At 38.3% G+C, this 19,226-nt stretch overlaps 4 protein-coding genes across 4 annotated transcripts; 1 reads left to right on the top strand and 3 right to left on the bottom strand.

The window, feature by feature from the left end:
• Positions 1-2,600: 2,600 nt before the first annotated feature.
• On the bottom strand, positions 2,601-5,826 carry LOC141906361 (hydroxylysine kinase-like). The gene is made up of 5 exons (XM_074795609.1): positions 5,619-5,826; positions 5,279-5,404; positions 4,414-4,577; positions 3,746-3,926; positions 2,601-3,378 (listed from the first exon to the last, which is right to left on the bottom strand). Exons 1-5 carry the CDS (start codon positions 5,824-5,826, stop codon positions 2,972-2,974), a joined length of 1,086 nt encoding a protein of 361 aa, XP_074651710.1. The 3' UTR covers positions 2,601-2,971.
• A 2,781-nt stretch (positions 5,827-8,607) lies between these two features.
• LOC141906360 (hydroxylysine kinase-like) lies at positions 8,608-12,099 on the bottom strand. The gene is made up of 5 exons (XM_074795608.1): positions 11,886-12,099; positions 10,369-10,491; positions 10,033-10,199; positions 9,659-9,839; positions 8,608-9,041 (listed from the first exon to the last, which is right to left on the bottom strand). Exons 1-5 carry the CDS (start codon positions 12,097-12,099, stop codon positions 8,608-8,610), a joined length of 1,119 nt encoding a protein of 372 aa, XP_074651709.1.
• Positions 12,100-13,952: 1,853 nt separating this feature from the next.
• LOC141905903 (small ubiquitin-related modifier 1-like) lies at positions 13,953-15,659 on the top strand. The gene is made up of 5 exons (XM_074794991.1): positions 13,953-14,107; positions 14,566-14,685; positions 14,842-14,913; positions 15,085-15,133; positions 15,224-15,659. The coding sequence occupies exons 1-5, from the start codon at positions 14,090-14,092 to the stop codon at positions 15,277-15,279; spliced, it is 315 nt and encodes a 104-aa protein (XP_074651092.1). The 5' UTR covers positions 13,953-14,089; the 3' UTR covers positions 15,280-15,659.
• Positions 15,660-16,080: 421 nt separating this feature from the next.
• Positions 16,081-18,689, bottom strand: LOC141905309 (small ubiquitin-related modifier 3-like). Its single transcript, XM_074794146.1, has 4 exons — positions 18,490-18,689; positions 17,787-17,912; positions 17,403-17,474; positions 16,081-17,030 (listed from the first exon to the last, which is right to left on the bottom strand). The coding sequence occupies exons 1-4, from the start codon at positions 18,505-18,507 to the stop codon at positions 16,965-16,967; spliced, it is 282 nt and encodes a 93-aa protein (XP_074650247.1). The 5' UTR covers positions 18,508-18,689; the 3' UTR covers positions 16,081-16,964.
• Between the last annotated feature and the right edge of the window lie 537 nt (positions 18,690-19,226).

The following is a 19,226-nucleotide window of genomic DNA, read 5'->3' as shown; positions in this document are numbered from 1 at the left end:
ATGGATTGATGACATATGGTCAAACGTCGAACGAATTACAGTGGTCTGACGTGTTCTTATATCGATTATTTGTCACAATTCGGTTTCAAATGACAGAAAACAAGCATAATTTCAGTCGGCGAGGATCAGAAACTGCACAGACTATTGCCTCAATTGGTTTCATATTTCAGACACCTGTCGCGCTCAGACAGATGTTTATTCCCCCAAAATGGAGTTTTTTTCGGTAAAACAAATATTTTTCGCATATAATTTTCACATTAAACGTGTCGTATTTTGAACCCTTCATATTGCAATACGCATTGAAGGGATCTAATAGTAGAGGTAAGGGATGCGTACAGCGGCTATTACCACCAGGCTGGTGGATCGCTTTAGTATAGCGCCATGGTATTTAGAATTAGTTAACTCAAACATTTCCTAATTTGCGAAGCGATTATCTTTTAGCTGAATCTTTTATCCCTGAAATATCAGACGTTGAAAAGAATCTTAATTACTACAAGGTAGGGAATGTCACTACTGCTTCAATAAACGGCGAAATCTCTCAATAATTAAAACATAAAAATCCAAATCTCACAATCAGAGTTGAGATATCGAAATGCTAAAATTTACTATGAAATATCGATTTTTCGGTTTCCCACTAACCATTTTCAAGGAAATAGAAAATATTTTATGTATCGAATGTTTAAGAACTATGTGACATAACCTTTCGGCTTTCCGATTGTGGGACTTTAATTAATAAGTTTCCATTGTTCATTGAGATTTCGCCTACCCGTCTTTTTCAAGCAAAATTTATCGAGGTATATATTTCATATTATATATCATTATCATATATCTATATCTTTTTAATATCTAACATTTTCAGACGAATTTTTTAACAGTTCGGAGGTTTCGCAGTCGTTCATTCGGTCAAAATGATTAGTAAGTAAACAGTTTGATTGCATGGGTGTTTATAAATAGCATGATGATGACAAAAAAATGATGACATGAAAATTAGTCGAACTAAAAAATCAATATTTATAATGAGATGTATCATTTCGGCTGATGTGTCGTATATTTGAACATGTACGAATTAAAACTAAATTAACTCCCTAAACTACCAAACTATAGGTTACTAGATTTGATGAAGTCTTTTTTGGTGGCTGGATCCATTTTATGTAATGGAACCCCGTTGATATACGAATCATTTGGGCAAAAGTGAAATTGTCGTTTTAAACGGGTTTCGTATTATCCAAAGCTTCATTGATATAAATATCTTAGCCCAGATGATGGAAACTATCGTAATAAGCGAGTTTCGTCTCAAACAGAACCGCGTGTATTCAACTGTGTAAATCATTGATAAATACTTTGTAAACTGGGCTTTACTCCGGTAGCATTAGGACTGTGAATCTCAGAATCAGGGGAGGTTTTTCCAAAACATTATAGTCACATTCACCGGTTTTAGGGCGAATCTTACTCCTCCAAGCTGTAAGTATGCACCAGTTCCAAACCAACCCCTGATATGAGTAAAATCCCACAATAAATGAATTAAATGATAAAATGTTTATTTAAAACATATGAGAAATATTTCGGGTGGTTACTACCACCCTTCTTCAGTCTAAAAGTCATTTTAGACTGAAGAAGGGTGGTAGTAACCACCCGAAATATTTCTCATATGTTTTAGATAAACATTTTATCATTTAATTCATTTATTGTGGGATTCTACTCGTATCGTTTTATCACGGATATTGTGATCTGCAATTGATTCAACAACCCCTGATATACTACGTCATCCGTGTTCAATTGTAGGTGGAATTGTAAAATTGTTACCGATTTACGCAATGATGTTATCCGTCTGGGCGATGGTTGTAGCTGAAGAGCAGCAAATTGAAGAGGAAGAACAGAGAAAAGTTCGAAAGCTCTGTTCAGTTTTTACTCGGACATGCTCGTAAAACCGCGTCACCGATCATAAGCTGTCGAAATTCCATATCAATATGTTGACAAAATACACGTGTCTAGATAGACGTGAATACAGGTATTCACTGTGCAGGTTAACTCATTAGAAATCATGAATTATTGCTCTTATAGAAGCTTCTTAAGGTGTATAAGTAAAGTCTATCAAGAGGAAACCGCAGCATTTTTAGGAATTAATTTGTAATTACCCGCAATCACTCCGCATGATTCTCTGATTAATTTCCCTTCCTGTAAAACCCACAGTTACTTCCGTAAAAACAGTTTATTGCCTTACAGTTTAGAGGTTCAAATAAAACAGGTTTAGTTTGAACCTGGAAACTGTAAGGCAATAAACTGTTTTTACGGAAGTAACTATGGGTTTTATTCGTTAACTCCTACACTGAGATAAACATCAGTTCACAGCAGTCAAATACTGTTGTTTTTGTAAAAATGACTTTAGTCTTACTTTTTCCCGAAGAAGCAACTCTACAGTAGCGAAAGCTCGCACGTAATTTCTAATGCAATCATTTAAACCTTCACTTATTCATGTCTATCTGTATCTTACGTGGTTTGTTGATTTGATATCGGGTTGAAACGGCTCCTCAACAACTCTTCTCTCTAACTACATGTATGTGTTACTTGATTCTTTATTATCTTTAAGTTGAAGTCGAAAATTCTTGATTCTTTATTGAAATACTTGATTCTTTATTGAAATACTTGATTCTTTATTACCTTATTGGTTAAATTCGAAAATAAATGTTTCGTTTTTCCTTTTACCTATGTGTTTATAGTTGGTGTTTCAAACCCAGGGCTGCAGTACCGTGACAACGCTTCAGGTCTATACTACTATAAGCCAATGAAATTTTCAATGGAATTCCTTTGTTGCAAACGGGGAAACCTATTTCTAGTAAAAAGCCATTATCGTGGGGTGTGTACCGGCATGGCGCAGAGTCTGGTCGACAGTGGCTGTGGACTCCTATAGAGTATAACGCGATAAAAGCTAGAAATATTATTTTTCTTAAGATCGTTTGATAAAAAGCTGTTCTTATGAACATGCATTCCACAGATCCGTGATTTCACGGAATTTCTCCAGAACTGACCATCCATTACGGTAGGAATCTATAGCATATGTCTTTGCCGGATCCTGCGCATAGATACTCGATCCTATCAGCATACTCTGAGCGAATCTAGCGCAGATACAAGTCTTCAAAAGGCGCTTCTCCTCTTCTCTAATGTAGAAATTCGAAGTGTAACCGGATAAAATCTCCCGGCATATTTCAAAGATATCACGACCCTTATTGTAGCATGTATAGTAGGTGAGAGTGATCGCCAAGTCGAATATCAAATAAGCGACGTTTGCGTCGTCGAAATCGATGAAGGAAAGATGTGTTTGTTCGCTGTTTAAACCCGCGACAACTACATTTTCAGTTGTAATATCACCGTGAATCACACCTGAAAAAAATAAAGTACATCCTCTATAGTAGAGTATAAGAGTAAAGGTTAAAACTGTTCATTTCAAAAACAGCACAAACCGCGCAGATTCTATAGTGAATCATCCTGTAAAACAGTTTCTTAAAAGTTGGTTGAAATAACCACCGGATTGATGACATAAATTAGTCGAACTAAAAAATCAATAGTTATAATGAGATGAATCATTTCGGCTGATGCGTCGTATATTTGAACATGTACGAATTAAAACTAAATTAACTCAAAACCCCTTATTGTCACTATGTTAACTATCCGCTGATTAACTTAAAACAACGTTTGGGCAACTGGCTTCATATGTATCTGGATCAAGTAGCTCAGCATCGGTCCTTACTTGCGCGTAGATTCTGTAGATTTGGGAGAACAATTTCTTCATATTCTGTTATTATGTTGTCAAAAACTTGTCGATGTTCGGCATTATTTACGAATTGAAGTAAATCGCGTAGTTTAGGAAGGTTCGTTAGATTCCATTCGTCAACTTCCAGTGGAACTTGAGGAAGAGAAACTCGACATTCCTATAGTAGACAAAATAGCATTAGAAAATGGAAACCTTTTTGGACTGCAGTTGCTTAAAGGTGGCTGCGAGCTATAACTGGTGGATAACAGGCCTGGGTCCAGTTCCACAGTTCTAAGTTAAGATTTGACTCCGGGTTAAAACATCGAAAATGAACTAACTTTAACTCGGAGTTAACTCTTACTTGCAACTGTAGAACTGGATCCAGAGTGACAGTGGTGATTGCAATGTGATTGCAACCATGGTATTTAACCATCTGGGCCAAGTTGCACGATTGTAATTTTAATTCCAAAAGTCCAAAAGTAGTATTAAATCTTCAGACGGTTCACAAGTTGTTAAATTGTCTAAAAACTTAGAAAGTCCGAAACTGGCCTTAAATCTAAACGCGGACTGTGCAGCTGGCTCGAGTTAATTCTAATCACGTTTTGCACAATTGAGATATTTTGAATTAATATCAAACATTTACTTCAGTTTGCTGTTGATTTTACCAGAAGTGATTTTTGTAGATTAGCGACAGATTCACCGAGCTGGTAGTAAAATCCACTGGGAACTTTCTCCGCTGGAATATCGTGAAAAACTGTTCCCGGTAGAAACGTCTGTAACCTCACCAGATGCAAACCACTTTTCATCGAATCACTGGATTCATCAGTATCTGAGATAACGAAGACATTTTCAAAGCGATCATTGAAATTTGAATCCATGAAACAGACATTGGAAATTCAATAGAAAAGCAATATATCATTCATGCAAAACATTATGTTAAAGCACTCAAAATCCTGGGCCCGGTTTAATAGACTGAGTATCAAAGTTATCCTTAAGGGTAAATCCTCAATTTGGGTGACAACCACCATAGTAACAATGAGAAACCATGGTTATAACTGACAAATTTCAAAATGTTCCAAGGGACTATCTTTCTTCCACATCTATGAAACCCAGCCCAGGTCGTTCACAAGTAGTTTCATGAATCCTTCGCAACAAAGTGAAATAACTTGAAATCAGTGCGGTGAGAATTGTGTCCCGTTACTGGGGTAGATATTACGCTATCGAGTTTCAGGACTTCAAACGCACAAACTTATGTAAGAATTAGGTCACAAGTTCCAGGTCAAATGTCTCCATATAAAGTCTTATTTCGTATGCAGGTATTTTTTGTAATTCGTTTTGATTCTTTTTTGTCTCGTTTTTTCCGAACACACTTTCATTTCTTATATAGTGAATTGATAAAAGTTAAAAGAGCTGGCAAAGGTGAACTGATTTTATTTGAAATTAAAATCTTTCGCTTCGAATGCACAGATGAATAGCATTATCAGGTAAATGAGTCATCTAACTATCGTGCTCCGACGCACCGAAACTTACTAATTGTCTTCTTGTTGTAAGTTATTTCTTTGATCTCGTAAAGATTCCCATCTATAGTTTTCACCGGTTTTGGAACCGGTGCAGCCTTCTCTTCACGCAAATACTGCATTATCTGAATCAGGGCGGCTACAATTGAAAAAGAAGTCGTCGTCATCGTAAAGTGACTGATTGACTGATTGACTATAAGCGGACAGACTGACTGACTGCCTGATAGACTGACTGACTGACTGACTGACTGGCTGGCTGGCTGACTGACTGGCTGACTGACTGACTGACTGACTGACTGACTGACTGACTGACTGACTGACTGACTGACTGACTGACTGACTGACTGACCTACCAGTTCGATTAGGTACTTTACTCTGCTCAGCATTCATTATTTTCAGCACATATTCCTCGCAGTTTTGAGATTTAATATAGAAGTTCGCATCGCGGTAGCCGTCCAAGATATTCACATCAACCGCCACTATTCCGTACAATTCCAGCGCTAAGTCCGCTGCCGTTTCAGCCGATATCGGGAGAGCTCTGGACACTAAATTCTTAAACATGCTTCGATCTCAAAATCTCTTTTAAACGTTGTACGTAGACTCTTCGATACAGTTATAACACCGGGAACTTATTACAATAAAAGTCTATGAACCGGTATCTAAAATCACTTGTGTTAAGCCCCGACAGTAAAGGGCCCATATTTCTACGGGTGGTAGCGATTAGGTTGACCCTTTTTTGAAGTTCAAATAATACTAGACTATAACAAATTGCGTATTGTGGAACTGGTTCCTTAGTCTTTCTACCGCAACTTTCTGGCATATCATGAATTGCGCCATAATTACTACGTAACTTAAGCTTCACAAAATATTTTTTCTTCGTTACCTTTAGATTGGTTCTTCACGTTTGTATGTGGCATGAAACCAGTCTGATGTGGAACTTACAGAGATCAGTGCAGCCGTATCCAGTAGTTATAAAAGGGAATCATTCTGGTATCATCCAAATCAACTCTTCACCAGGTAGATTGACATTCTCTCGCACAAGAACGATTTCCATATGAAATTAGCTGAATTGTCATTAGGTTATATTAAACTCATTAATGATGTCGCTACCTATAATCGTATTCTATATATATTATATAATAATATATACAATCAAAGGGAACAAACCGAAACATGTAAATATATTGACATCTACACATAAACAGGGCCGATAATGATTATTTCTAAATGTACTTGAGATCGCCTATATGAAACAGCTGCGCCTAGAATTAGGATGAGGATCCGCAACATTCATAAAAGGTGAATCAATCGATTTGATCTCAAATAGAGCCTTCAAATGCTATCAAAAACAAATTTCTCCGCGGAAACCAACGAAAAATAGGCGCGATTAATATTTTCACGCGGTTGGCGCCGTCAGGTTTGAGCCGGGCCAAATGTAAACTTATTTCCGCCTACTCTGACGTATTATAATTAATGTTATTCGAATGTAATGTATTCTGTCCCTATGCATTTAACCAGAAGTGATTTCTGTAGATTAACGATAGATTCACCGACAACTCCGCTGGAATATCGTCAAAATCTGTTCCCGTTAAAAACGACTCTGCACCGCCGATGGAAAAATCCAGATGATCAAATAAATAATTTCAGACCGATAGAAATAGTTTCTATAATGTTGAGATTTATTTTCCGAACCAAAGAATCTTCATGTAACAATACATTTTGTGAATTGATTATAGATAACCGTTCAAGATAACAGTTAACAACAAAGTGAATTCCATCTAATTTATATGTTCTTCTTAATGAAGGCTTATTTCATGTTCTGCTATGTATTGACCAAACGGAAGGCCCATTATTGCACTCAAAATCGGTAAAGATAGTTTAATAAGATGACCTGAAATGTCGGAAAATGAAAATACGCGTTTAAAAAAAATCATGACTTCGACTCATTTCTGGGACGTTTTGTAAAAGTAGCTAACAAGAATTCATTTTATTCCTTTCTCACTGATATCTACAACCAATGTTACCCAAGAGAACTATTATGTGCGGGGAATGGCTTTAACTTAGTGAGTTCGAATCCCTTGATGTGTGAAGATGCAACGAGAGCCGTATATAGTATACGGAGGATGTAGCAAATTCAAATGGTACCGTACGGTGCTGCCGCTATGATCATCATAGGCGGATTTTGTATAAACTAACACAAACTGACCATGGCAGTCGACTCTCCTTGGTTGCCGGAGTCGATTCATGTTAGTGTATGAAAAATCCGCTGATGTTAAACATAGCGGCAGCACCGGACGGTATAGTTTGGCTGCGCGGACGCTTGTCATTTCAAGCAATTTTTTTTGACTTACTTATCATTTTAAGTGGCGTTGGAACTGCTGCGAATTCTTGTCGCTTGAATAATGATGGACAAACGAGTTTCAAACCTGCAAATATTCAATATATGAACGTATTTGATTTTATTGATAAGGAATTTCGGGGAGAGTCGAATCGACTCCGACTCAGGAGGAGTCGACACAGAAATCAATATGTTCCTCGGTTTCAGTACTTACAGTTCAGTTAGTTGTTTCTACTGTGTGTTGTTTTAATGGCTACTGCTGCTGCTGCTGCTGCTGCTGCTGCTGCTGCTGCTGCTGCTGTTTTCGATTCGAGAACATTCAGCCTCGAAATAATTAATGATGCTCGCTCATCAATTTATCATAATTTACTTTTTTTTCTGGCACTGTCATATTTCGGTCTCGGTCGGTTTAACGGCAGGTGGTGAAATATGAATGTTGTTCAGCTGTCATATGGATTTTGCATTCGATATTCATGTGTATTCGTGCAGATATTGTTTTTTAGTAAATGTGATGGAAAGTTCTCTTACGTGATATTAAATAGCCGCAGCCCATTTATACCTCAGATCAGTTAAAACTCAGCGATGGATTGAGAGAGTTCGCTTTAAAATCGGGTCATGTTTAATTAAACTTTATACATGTAGTTTTTTGTCTGTAATTCTGAACAAATTAATCATTTTATGTTCGTTATTAAATTATGTTTTTCGTTGGTTGGAATTAATAAAATTATTGAATACATTTGTGTGTATGTGAAATAAAGAGTGCCGACTGGTCAGAAAACATCGTTATGGGGCTCCGTATTTTTAGTAAACAGAGGATTTTGAACATTAAGAATTACAAATTTTTGTTTAAGCTGTTATAGTTTCTAGCAATTCCCGACCTCAAAAAAGAACAAAATTGAAAATAAAAGTTACTCCTGGGTCCAGTTCCACAGTTCGGAGTTAAGATTTGAACCTGAGTTAACTAATTGAAAATGAACTAATTTTAACCCAGAGTTAACTCTAACTCACAACTGTGGAACTGGGTCCTGATCACCGACGCTCCACAATTGATCATTTTTGCTTTCGCAGAATGTCTCCAGAACCGACCATCCGTTACGGTAGAAATCTAAGGCCGATGTCTTAGTCGGATCTCGCGCATAGATACTCGATCCTATCAGAATACCTTGAGTGAATCTAGCGCAGATACAAGTCTTCAAAGCACGTTTTTCCGCCTCCGTAATGTAGAAATTCGTAGCGTAACCGCGTAAAATCTCGCGACATATTTCAAATATATCACGACCCTTGTTGTCGTACGTGAAATGCATGAGCGCGATGGCCAAGTCGAATACAACATACGAATGACCGCAATCACCATAATCAATGAAGGCGAGTTTTATCTGGTCGTTGTTTAACTCGGAGATGATCGTGTTTTTCTCGTTCAAGTCGCAATGTAGAATTCCTATAGAAATATAGACATAAGCAGTGATTGAATTATATTCTATATGAAATAGAAACGTTATACGAGGTAACAATTGTTGAATAGAAAGTTTAGATTTCTGGCCTCATTGACAGGGGCTGATCTGGGGTCTGATTCACGGAGGGATGCTACCCCATAATAGGACATATCACGTAATTGAAGGGTGCCGCTCAGTGAGGGTGCTCATCGGGAAACTAACTCTATTTTAGATACAAAAAAGAAGCTTATAAATGTAAACTTTTTAGATTTCAGTTTCCATATCTTTAATTTTCCCGTGTAGAAATTTCAAGGTAACTTGATATTTTTCGGAGGGGTGCGCGCCCCCTGCATCCTCCCCTGGACCCGTTCCTGATTAACCAAGGCCCAGTTCAGACTCCTCCTTACTCGGTGAAATTTAATGAAATTTGTTCGAAGTATCTATTTTCATGATTCTCAAGTCGGTGCGCGCGTTATCGAGTCAGGCAAAGTGTATGGAGATGATGGAGTTGATTTTACTGCGCGTCATATTGGACATCATGTGCATGCGGTTACTATACATGGTTCACTGCCATTTGACGTCCAATAAGACGTCAGTACACCTATTCATATAGGTCACATACCTGAACGCATATATTGTAAATTTGGGAGAACAATTTCTTCAAATTCTGTAATTATGTTGTCGAGAACTTGTCTATGTTCGGAATGCTTGACGTGTGGAAGTAAATCTCGTAATCGAGGAAGGTTGATCAGATTCCATTTATCGGCCTCCAGTGGAACACGGGGTAAATTGACCGGACATTCCTGCATAGAAATATAGAATGTATGACGCTTTTAGATTCGATAACTTTCGTTAGAAAAAAGAAACGATACTCATTGCACACAACATAATACTAATAACTTTACCAGAGTTAATTCTAATCACGTTATGTACAATTGGCTTTTAGACATTTTGAATTAATATCAAACATTTACTAGAGTTGGCTGTTGATTTTACCAGAAGTGATTTTTGTAGATTGGCAATAGATTCACCGAGCTGGTAGTAAAATCCACTGGGAACTTTCTCCGCTGGAATATCGTGAAAAACTGTTCCCGGTAGAAACGTCTGTAACCTCACCAGATGCAAACCACTTTTCATCGATTCATTCATATTTTCCGCATCTCCTGATGGGTACAGAACAAACGCAGTCAGATGCGATAATCCATTATTTCAAAATTTAAGATTAGATAGTGAATTTATTTTGGAGATTTTGATCAAATAGGACACCTCGTTGTTCGTTTGTAAAATTTCATTTTTAAACTTTTGTTTTTTCCTTCGTGTCTTTTCTTTCACCTGTCGTTCTTTCATAAGGAATTTCTCTAATTTGATACAAATCGCCGTCGACTGTTGATAAAGTATGCGGTAAAACTGCATCTTTCTCTTCGATCAGAAACTTCATGACTTCTATTTGAGCAACTGGAACAAAAATATAAGAAAAATCGTGGGAGTAGAAAAGGACTGTAAAGTCATTTCAGGAGCGGATCTGGTAAATTTGGAAGGCCAGGGTCCAGAAGAAATGAAAAGGCATTTTCTAGATAAAGCGGCCATGTAAAAGACCACTAGCGGGTTCCAACCCTCGAGGCCACTAGCGGGGTCCAAGGCCCGGACCCCCTAAATCCAACCGACCCACCATTTACAAATCTAATACAATGATATATCGAGAAAGAGGTATCGTATGTGTGTATATAATGGGTTTTGATCTTATGAATAAATATGACACTTGTACAGAAAATAACTACCTATAATCAATATATAGGTTGATAAACATACATCAACGCTTGAATTCTGAGCGCCTGCTTTATTTTATTTGATTATCTATTTTACACTCAAACCCATGCAGGTATTGGAGGGACAACGCAGAAATACATTAGACCGTACGGTGCTGCCGCTATGTCTATCATTAGCGGATTTTTCATACACTAACACGGGCCAACTCTGGCAGTAGACTTACATAGATTGCCAGAGTTAGCTAACGTCAGTGTATGAAAATTCCGCTAGTGTTGAGCATAGCGGCAGCACCGTACGGTATAGTGAGGCGGGGCGTCCGTTTTCTGTTTTCTGTTTGTCTTTGTTCCGAGCCTCGTGTGCGTAAATCAATCCCCTCATTATTCTCAAATTGCGAAAAGAATTAAACTCACATTTTGAAAGAACGGCATATTGATTGATATATCTACCTGCGGCAATGCATCCCATTATATAATACATGTGATATAAAACGTTTTAGTCAATGTTTTTTTTGGAAAAAAAGTGTCGCTTCGAGTTAGACACATATGTCGTGTTGTATTGGTAAATGACATAATCAGTAATTGAATACTGAATAGTATATACAGCGCTATACACAAACATACATACATATTATATAATACTAGTTTTACTACGTGTTTTACTGATTACAGTTTAAGATATTGACTCTACTTTGAAAACCTTGTCAACAGTTTCCATTCATACGAATTATGTCTAGTCACCAGATCATTCTTTATAATGACTGCATGGTCAAAAATGAATTCACTTTTAAATCTAATTTTAACTATTAATTCCGTAGAGAGATTCTTTCTATAACGTATTCGTGGTATTGTAATCATTTCATATAGATATAGATGGCTTGTAAGTCTAAATTAGGGCCGGTACTAAATCTATATCTTCTATTCATATTCAGATATATGATGTTCATACCAGTATCATACACCATAAAACTGTTAACGATTGCTTGAGAACAGGATGTTAATACAAATACGGCACTGGGATCATTCATGCCGTAATCATCTCGATAGGCATGTCAATTTTTCAAGACGCATTTTTGTCATGTTTACCTGTTTGTTGCGGATGTTTTGATTGTTCAGAATTCAATATTTTCAGCGTAAATTCTTCACTCGTTTTCGTCGTTTTGAGGTAGAAATTAGCATCGTAAAGGCCACCGAGACACTTCAAGTCCGCGCCGCAGTCGAGTCCGTACAATTCCTGCAGCAATTCGGCTGCAGTTTCACACGATATTGGGATAGCTTTTGACACTGTCTTATCGGCCATGTTTTCACTAGTGTTTATCGCTTCTGACGTATTGGGAACCACAGAACGTGTAAGGCTGGCTTATGTCGACAAGCAACGCGACGCCTACCGACTCCTACCGACGCAACTGAGAGCGACCGCGATCGCAGCCCAGCTTATGTCGACTAAGCTCCGATTCGCGGCAACTGAGGCCGACTATCGGGATACGAGATCCTCCCAGTTGCTTCCCTGCTTATGTCGGTTACGATTACTGGCAACTGCAACGGCCCAGATGGTCACGTGATAAGCATTTTGAGAATAAATTTGATTTATTTTGAATTATTGGGAAATACGTTTCTATTAGAAAAGCTATTTCTTTAAGATCTTTATCTTTCTGATTCTGTTTTGAATACAATGAGCTAGCGACATCATATAAAGATGGCCGCTCACACCATAATTCTACCAATTTCGCTTCTAGATCTTCAGTCCAGTCATCTGCCGTGCTGAAACTTTGGTTAACGTTTCGAAATACTTGAATTTTGAAAGTTTATGACTAATTACGAATGACGCTAACTAGCGGTCATAATTTGTACTATGTATATGCGGCCTCTTATTGGCTGGAACCCTTGCGCTCAGTTCCGTCGCGTCGCAGATGAGCTTATGTCGGTTGTGATCGAAAGCAACTGTCCGCCTACCGTAGGCCGGAGTAGAACATGGGCAACTAGCCGGATATGGCTTGCAACGAGTCGGTAGGCGTTGGGTTGCCGTCGCAAGCCGGCTTATGTCGAACCGATTGAGCAGCAACTGGCGGCCTCTCGTAGGCCGCTAGTTGCCGCTAATCGGCAATAAACCCAGTTGCGTCGGTAGGCGTCGCGTTGCTTGTCGATATAAGTCAGCCTTAACGCAAGCTACCGACTTTGATCAGAAACGTGGACGCATAAGAACCTCTATTGTTACCGAGTTCAACGGCGTCCATGTGGATTTTCGGTTTATAATGAATGCCAATTAACTGCAGATAATCCATACATGGATGTGCTTTTATTCATTCCTCAAGTAACAAATATATAATGACTTTATAATGCATTTCAACGACTAGCATTAGAAATGGTCTCCACTCGTTACAGAGTGTGAGCAATCACTCGTGTGACTAATTACAAATATCTTTTGTCATTCCTCAAATAAGAAATATATATTGACTTTATAATGCATTTCGACGACTAGAATTAGCATTGGTCTCCTCTCGTTACAGAGTGTGAGCAATCACTCGTGTGACTAATTATAACCATAAAAATATGTTTAAGCCATGGCAATATTTGCTTACAAAAAACTGCAAGTAAAAGTAATTAGATAGGTCACATGAATTCATTAATTGTTTATCATTTGATGAGGAAAAGAAACTTGATATTTTTATTAGTAAAATTAAAACATTTATTGTAGAATTGATATCTTGTTTTACCCATTTCTACAAGTTGATCCGGTCGGCCGCCTCTCTACCCTGTACATGCCTTAATAACATCCTGATCAAAGCTAACCATAACAGACCCAGTAGCTAAGTATACGGTTTCTATTTTCTCACATAAATCAAATAAATTATTAAAACCGGCTATATACAAATTAAAAAGATTAAAATCAATCAAAATTCAGATTGTATGGAGGAATCTAAAGATTATTTCATCTTTTCTCCACGTTTAATGAGTGTATAGTCTGTTCTGCTATTTTATTGAATGTAGTTATCTGAGAGTTAACTTCAGGCCTACATCGTTTACCTTTCTAAGTCGGAAATATTTCAAAACTAGTTCTTGAATGTTATTGTGAACGGACTGTGACCGATTTTAAAATAGGTCGCCTCACTGATTTTAGACTGGTTTGTATATTATATTGCACGTAAATGTATGTATCCTATGCTCGGATTCAACAAAACATTTCGAGGAATTCAGAAAAAAAAACAGCGACTTGTCGCGCATACTACAAGCGATTTAATATCAGTTTTATCGTAGACCGGATTGTCCGATCAAACAACAAATCAGTCAATATGAGTGAGTTCAATGAGGTAAGTGTGTAAAACTCGGGGTAGGAACTAGGCCAGATGTAAGGTCTACCCCTAGAACTCCCTCAATAGTCACCCAGCCACCAGCCATCCAGCCACCCCCCTTCTCAGTCATCCAGTCACCTAGTCACCCAGTCGCCCAGTCACCCAGTAGCCCAGTCGCCCAGTCGTCAGTCACCCAGTCACCCAGTCATCCAGTCACACAGCCGCCCAGTCGCCCAGCTGCCCAGTCGTCCAGTCACCCAGTCGCCCAACCACACCCAATCACCCAGTCACCTAGTCGCCCAGTCACCCAGCCACACAGTCATCCAGCCACCCAGTCGCCCAGCCACACCCAATCACCCAGTCACCCAGTCGCCCAGTCACCCAGTCGCCCAGTCGCCCAGCCACCCAGACACTTGGGCCCAATTGCTTACCCGCGTACAAAAGCGATTTGACTAATTCAAATGTGTTTATTTCAGAATCCTGAAGAAAACCACATCAATTTGAAAGTTGTGGGAAGCGATAATAGCGAGGTTCATTTCAAAATCAAGAAAACTACTCAATTAAAGAAATTGAAGCAAGCGTTTGCAGATCGACAGGTGCGTGGCGAGCCGCTGGCTGAACTGGGAGGGGTGAACTACTGTGGACATTTAGGACCGATACCGCTTTAAGTCTGACCCAGAGACTTCACATTACAAACTGTTCGCAAACTAAATGAGCTCTTTATCCCGATAATGTTTTGTAATTTCTTTCAGGGCGTATCATTGAATAGTCTAAGATTCTTGTTCGATGGAAATCGAATAGCTGACGATGTATCACCAAAGCAAGTAAGTTTATTTCGAATTCTGCCTTGAGACTGTTAACAAAGTGCAGTAAAAACTGCCAGTTGGAAATAGAGTCTATCAATTTTTACCAAGTTACATTTGGCGAATATATAGAATGAATACAGGCGCGTATAATGTTCGTGCAGTGTAAATAATGTGTTTCTGATATTACAGTTATACATGGAGGAAGGAGACGTTGTGGAGGTCTACCAAGAACAAACGGGTATTTCTTTTATACATTAACGATGAAATCTGATGAAACATTAACAAATGATATAACATCGATTCGATTATTGTGTCTCTCTCTTTGAAGGAGAAACCTTGAACTTTGCTTCAACAGATAAGTCGAATTCCTTCTCGGTCAAATAAGCCATACAACGAATATACCAGGGAAACGCGGTACCATAATTCGCAACCAAGATTTCACTCCTGGAAACATCGGAGATGAACTTAATGTTAAAGAGGCACTTTTTTAGTCTGGTCCAACTTATACATAGTTATATAGTAAGGTAGTATCCTTTGCCAGCGCTAATTCAGGTCATTGATGAAACAATGCATATCATTGTAACTTTACGTGGTCTGAAATAACCGCAGCCAATTCATATACCTCAAAATAGTTAATACTCAGGGATGATTGATAGTGTTCGCGTCAAAACTGGTCCTAACCTACGTGTAGTTTTTTGTCTGAAATTCATAACAAATCAATCATTTTATGTGCGTTATTAAATTACGTTTATCGTTGATTAATATCGGAATTAATAAAATTATTGAATACATATTTGTGTGTATTTGGAATAAGTGTCCTGGCTGGCCAGGTCCGTGTTGGGGTTAGTTAAATGCAGCAGTTTTTACCGGGACGCATTCTAACCACGTGAGGACCCCACTTCATGTGGAATGTCTGGAGGTGGTGCAACAGTTTAGTAGGAACCAAGGAATGTTCATTCGAAATACACAAATATTCACTAAAACAATGTTTGAATGATTAAACTGTAATGAACTCCGACGACCTCATGTTATACAAAAAACAATGTGCTAGGTGGCAGCACCATACGGTTTCTATTGAGAAATAGAACTTCTTGAATGGAAGGCGATATTAGTTATACGTGTATAGCCAACTGAGAGGAAAGGAAAATTACAAAAGGAGGAAATAATAAAAACAGTAGTCATAAGTTTAGTTTTTATATATAATGTATATACATATATAAGTCATTTTATTATCATTTTCTATGAAATTCGAACAGATTTTGAATAACACTTAACATAAGCTTCTCAAATTCACACAAAAACTAATTTTAAGTCAAAAATCGTTAGTTCAACATGAATTACATGTATTTCAAGCACACTGCGTTTAAAACCATTCGGAACTGCTTCAAAGTTGCAGGAACCGTTGACAGTTCAGAGTTTGCTGCGACGAGACAAATGACACAGTTTGCAGGTGTCGACGATACAAGGTGTGACGGGCGTTCGGACAAGTCGAGAACATTCGTTTCATCGGAACTTAGTAAAATCATAAACAGCTAATTTCTGTGCGGTGAAGATACACAAACTGAACATTAAAACCGGATCGGGACAGACATACACGACACAGTTCTACAGATCTCGATATTTCACTCCACAGTAATAGATTAGTACGAATTCATTCAGCGATCTAATCAAACTGGGACATTTCGAATTCCACACATTAAACACTGCCTTATTCCATAGCATTGAGATTTCTGTTTAATATTTCGTGATTGGTTCTGATAGAGTTGACACAGGCACTGAGTAGGTCAGTTAGGACGAGTCAAATGTACACAGATTAAGCACATAAAATGACGACAAAAATAATAATTTTGGGACCACAAAAAATACTCTTCAAATTCAGGAAACTTAGATGAACGCAAAATATAGTGATTAAATTTCGTTTCTGATTTTTGTGCGAATAAATGCAGGATTAGTTTTTGTAGATGAGACATTGCTGTGTTCATTCATACTACAACACATCGGGTCACTTAAAAAAGTTTTCATGGCAAATAAGATTTTATACACTTGAGATTCATTAGCGTCGACTGCGATCAAGTGTTCATCCCTCCTGTTTGTTGCTGGAACACTTCAATTGTATCTTCATCATCCATTTCTAACTGTAATCACAAACAAAATCGAATTAATCACTTTTAGTCTTGGAACATACAGGGAAAAAGAATCTCACTTAGTATGTGAAACACGAATTAAGGTAAAGTTTTACTGCAGTAAGAGACAGAGTCTACAGTAGACTCCGCCTGATTCCAGAACATTCTGTTTGGGCCGTAATTTCTCTTACATAGTTAAAACGAATACAGACTTATGAGATCATAGAATTTTAGGATTTTTACATCCTCAATAACATTCACCTAACATTAACGCAGTAACGTAGTTTACTAAGTAGGGGATGAATCAAGTTTAGTAATGAATCTGTAAGGAATTTCACTCTAAAGCAGCCAGTTTACAGCGGAGTTCTCCTGTACTATACTTACAAGGGAAGGTGTATCTCCTTCATTCACTCTGTTTCCATCAAATACAAATCGAACTTGTTTGTAAGAAACGCCCTGAAATAAAAATCATTCATATCAATATTCACCGGATTTAGTTGAGCTGAAAACTTGTTTCAAATAAAACCAGTTGATAGTTGGTTTTCATTCCCTGATATTGGGACGTGTGAACTTTAACAAAATATAAACCCGAATGATTTATTTCATTTCCTCAGTGGGGACTTTCTTTTCAAGGGGAACTTTGTGTCACTCATCACCAGAAGACACCAAAATTCAAAAACCGTAAGTTTGCCAATCGTGAAAATAAATCAGGCCATTGCGCGTATGTACCTGGTCCGGAGCTAACTCCAGCAGATGACTACTACTCACCTGTCTATCACAATACGCTTGCATCAACTTCTTTAAAGGAGTACTCTTTCTTATTTTAAAATGTACGATGCTTCCATCTTGTCCGCTGACTTTTAAATTGATATGTTCAGATCCAGGTTTAACGTCCTGCAAAAAAAATATCAATAAAAACCATTTGATGTATGTCAGAATGAGCTGGGTATAAATGTGACACCTCGTTTTCACACTGTTTAACATAAACCCTCTTTTTTGTATGAGGAGAGCTTAACTACATCGGAGCACCTGCCTAAACATGAACCTTACCGATTTTCTACCCCCTGCCCTCAGGTCGCTCCCCTAAACTCGGAACGAAGACTCATCCATGTGAGGGAGAGGTAACTTACGAGTCATTTGTTTAAATTTTTATTATAGGCCCTAAACCTAATCAGACAACTTGTTCTCCATTTTAAAAAATGGAAATAATGTACTTAGTGGTTAGAGAGGACACCGACCCGGCGCAACAACAGCTTACGGCTTCTCAGTTGAAGTCTCTATACAGAAACTCTCTCTTACCCCCTGACGAGAACGAGGAGGAAAAGGTCTAGTTTCATCGTGAAAGAGCCCTGCCCCTGGCAGCAGTGCCATGTCATTACTGCCAATGCAATAATTTAGCAGATTTGGCAATGCGGAGTGGGGGATAGTCTAGATTTGAGAGAGAGGTGCACACCACTGACACAGTCCTTACCTTTGTTTCCTCACTCATATTCACTTATTATTGTCCGATGCTGCTATAAGACAATCTCTGATCGCTGTATCTCTCTGATTAGCGGTAAATATCGCCGTGTCTCTCTGATTTATGGTAAAATATCGATGGTTTTTTGTTTTTTGCCTCGAATTTTAAGATTCAGTACAAAAGAATCGGCCTTTGTATGCGTGATGCTGATTGGTTGAAATCCGCGGTGGCGACTAATAGCCGGTCGACGGACTTGAATGTTCGCGGAATTGGAAATGTCGGATCACGGACTTAGTTTCACTAGTTTGCGGGGCGGACCAACTTCGACAATGTTTCTTTTTTGGAAATATTGAGTACATAATATTTGAAACTTTGTAACCAAATAGGCCGGAGTTATAAACATGTTTTGATTTTTTCTCCACGTTTGAATGGTGGCTTTACGGTAGTTTCATGATTAAACTGAGCCGGGACCCGCCGCGCCGAGGTTATACTTACTAGGCTTTACTACCGCTTATCCATTCATGGTTACACTTTAAAATTCCCGGCACCATGCAGCTTTGATGCGCTACCACCTGTGTCTGTTGACCGTCATACCAGAATGACCAGGGCCTATAATAATCCCTTGTCATATTTCGGGTTATTGGCGATGCAGCCAATCCGGCAGCCGCGCTTACGAAATTTACTAAGAGGCCATGAACATTGTTGGGTGCTCGTACAAGTCGTCATGACATTTGGAAATCCGACCAGTC

The sequence above is a fragment of the Tubulanus polymorphus genome, chromosome 5 (genome assembly GCF_964204645.1).
Source record: "Tubulanus polymorphus chromosome 5, tnTubPoly1.2, whole genome shotgun sequence".
NCBI lineage: Eukaryota > Metazoa > Nemertea > Palaeonemertea > Tubulaniformes > Tubulanidae > Tubulanus > Tubulanus polymorphus.
The sequence above is the reverse complement of the archived record's forward strand: the minus strand, read 5'-3'. Positions and strand labels throughout refer to the sequence as shown.

Bases quoted from the DNA above. Each gene is read 5' to 3' on its own strand.
- LOC141906360 (XM_074795608.1), bottom strand. From the start codon at position 12,099: ATGGCCGATAAGACAGTGTCAAAAGCTATCCCAATATCGTGTGAAACT. The intron at 10,200-10,368 runs GTGAAAGAAAAG...TGTACCCATCAG, and splicing joins TCCTTATGAAAGAACGACAG to GAGATGCGGAAAATATGAAT. The intron at 9,042-9,658 runs GTATGTGACCTA...ATATTTCTATAG, and splicing joins TTTACAATATATGCGTTCAG to GAATTCTACATTGCGACTTG.
- LOC141905903 (XM_074794991.1), top strand. The intron at 14,686-14,841 runs GTGCGTGGCGAG...AATTTCTTTCAG, and splicing joins AAGCGTTTGCAGATCGACAG to GGCGTATCATTGAATAGTCT. The intron at 14,914-15,084 runs GTAAGTTTATTT...CTGATATTACAG, and splicing joins ACGATGTATCACCAAAGCAA to TTATACATGGAGGAAGGAGA.
- LOC141906361 (XM_074795609.1), bottom strand. From the start codon at position 5,826: ATGTTTAAGAATTTAGTGTCCAGAGCTCTCCCGATATCGGCTGAAACG. The intron at 5,405-5,618 runs GTAGGTCAGTCA...TTTCAATTGTAG, and splicing joins TAAAGTACCTAATCGAACTG to CCGCCCTGATTCAGATAATG. The intron at 3,379-3,745 runs GTAAGGACCGAT...TATTTTTTTCAG, and splicing joins TCTACAGAATCTACGCGCAA to GTGTGATTCACGGTGATATT.
- LOC141905309 (XM_074794146.1), bottom strand. The intron at 17,475-17,786 runs GTGAGTAGTAGT...TTTTTATTTCAG, and splicing joins AAGCGTATTGTGATAGACAG to GGCGTTTCTTACAAACAAGT. The intron at 17,031-17,402 runs GTAAGTATAGTA...TTGTGATTACAG, and splicing joins AAGGAGATACACCTTCCCTT to TTAGAAATGGATGATGAAGA.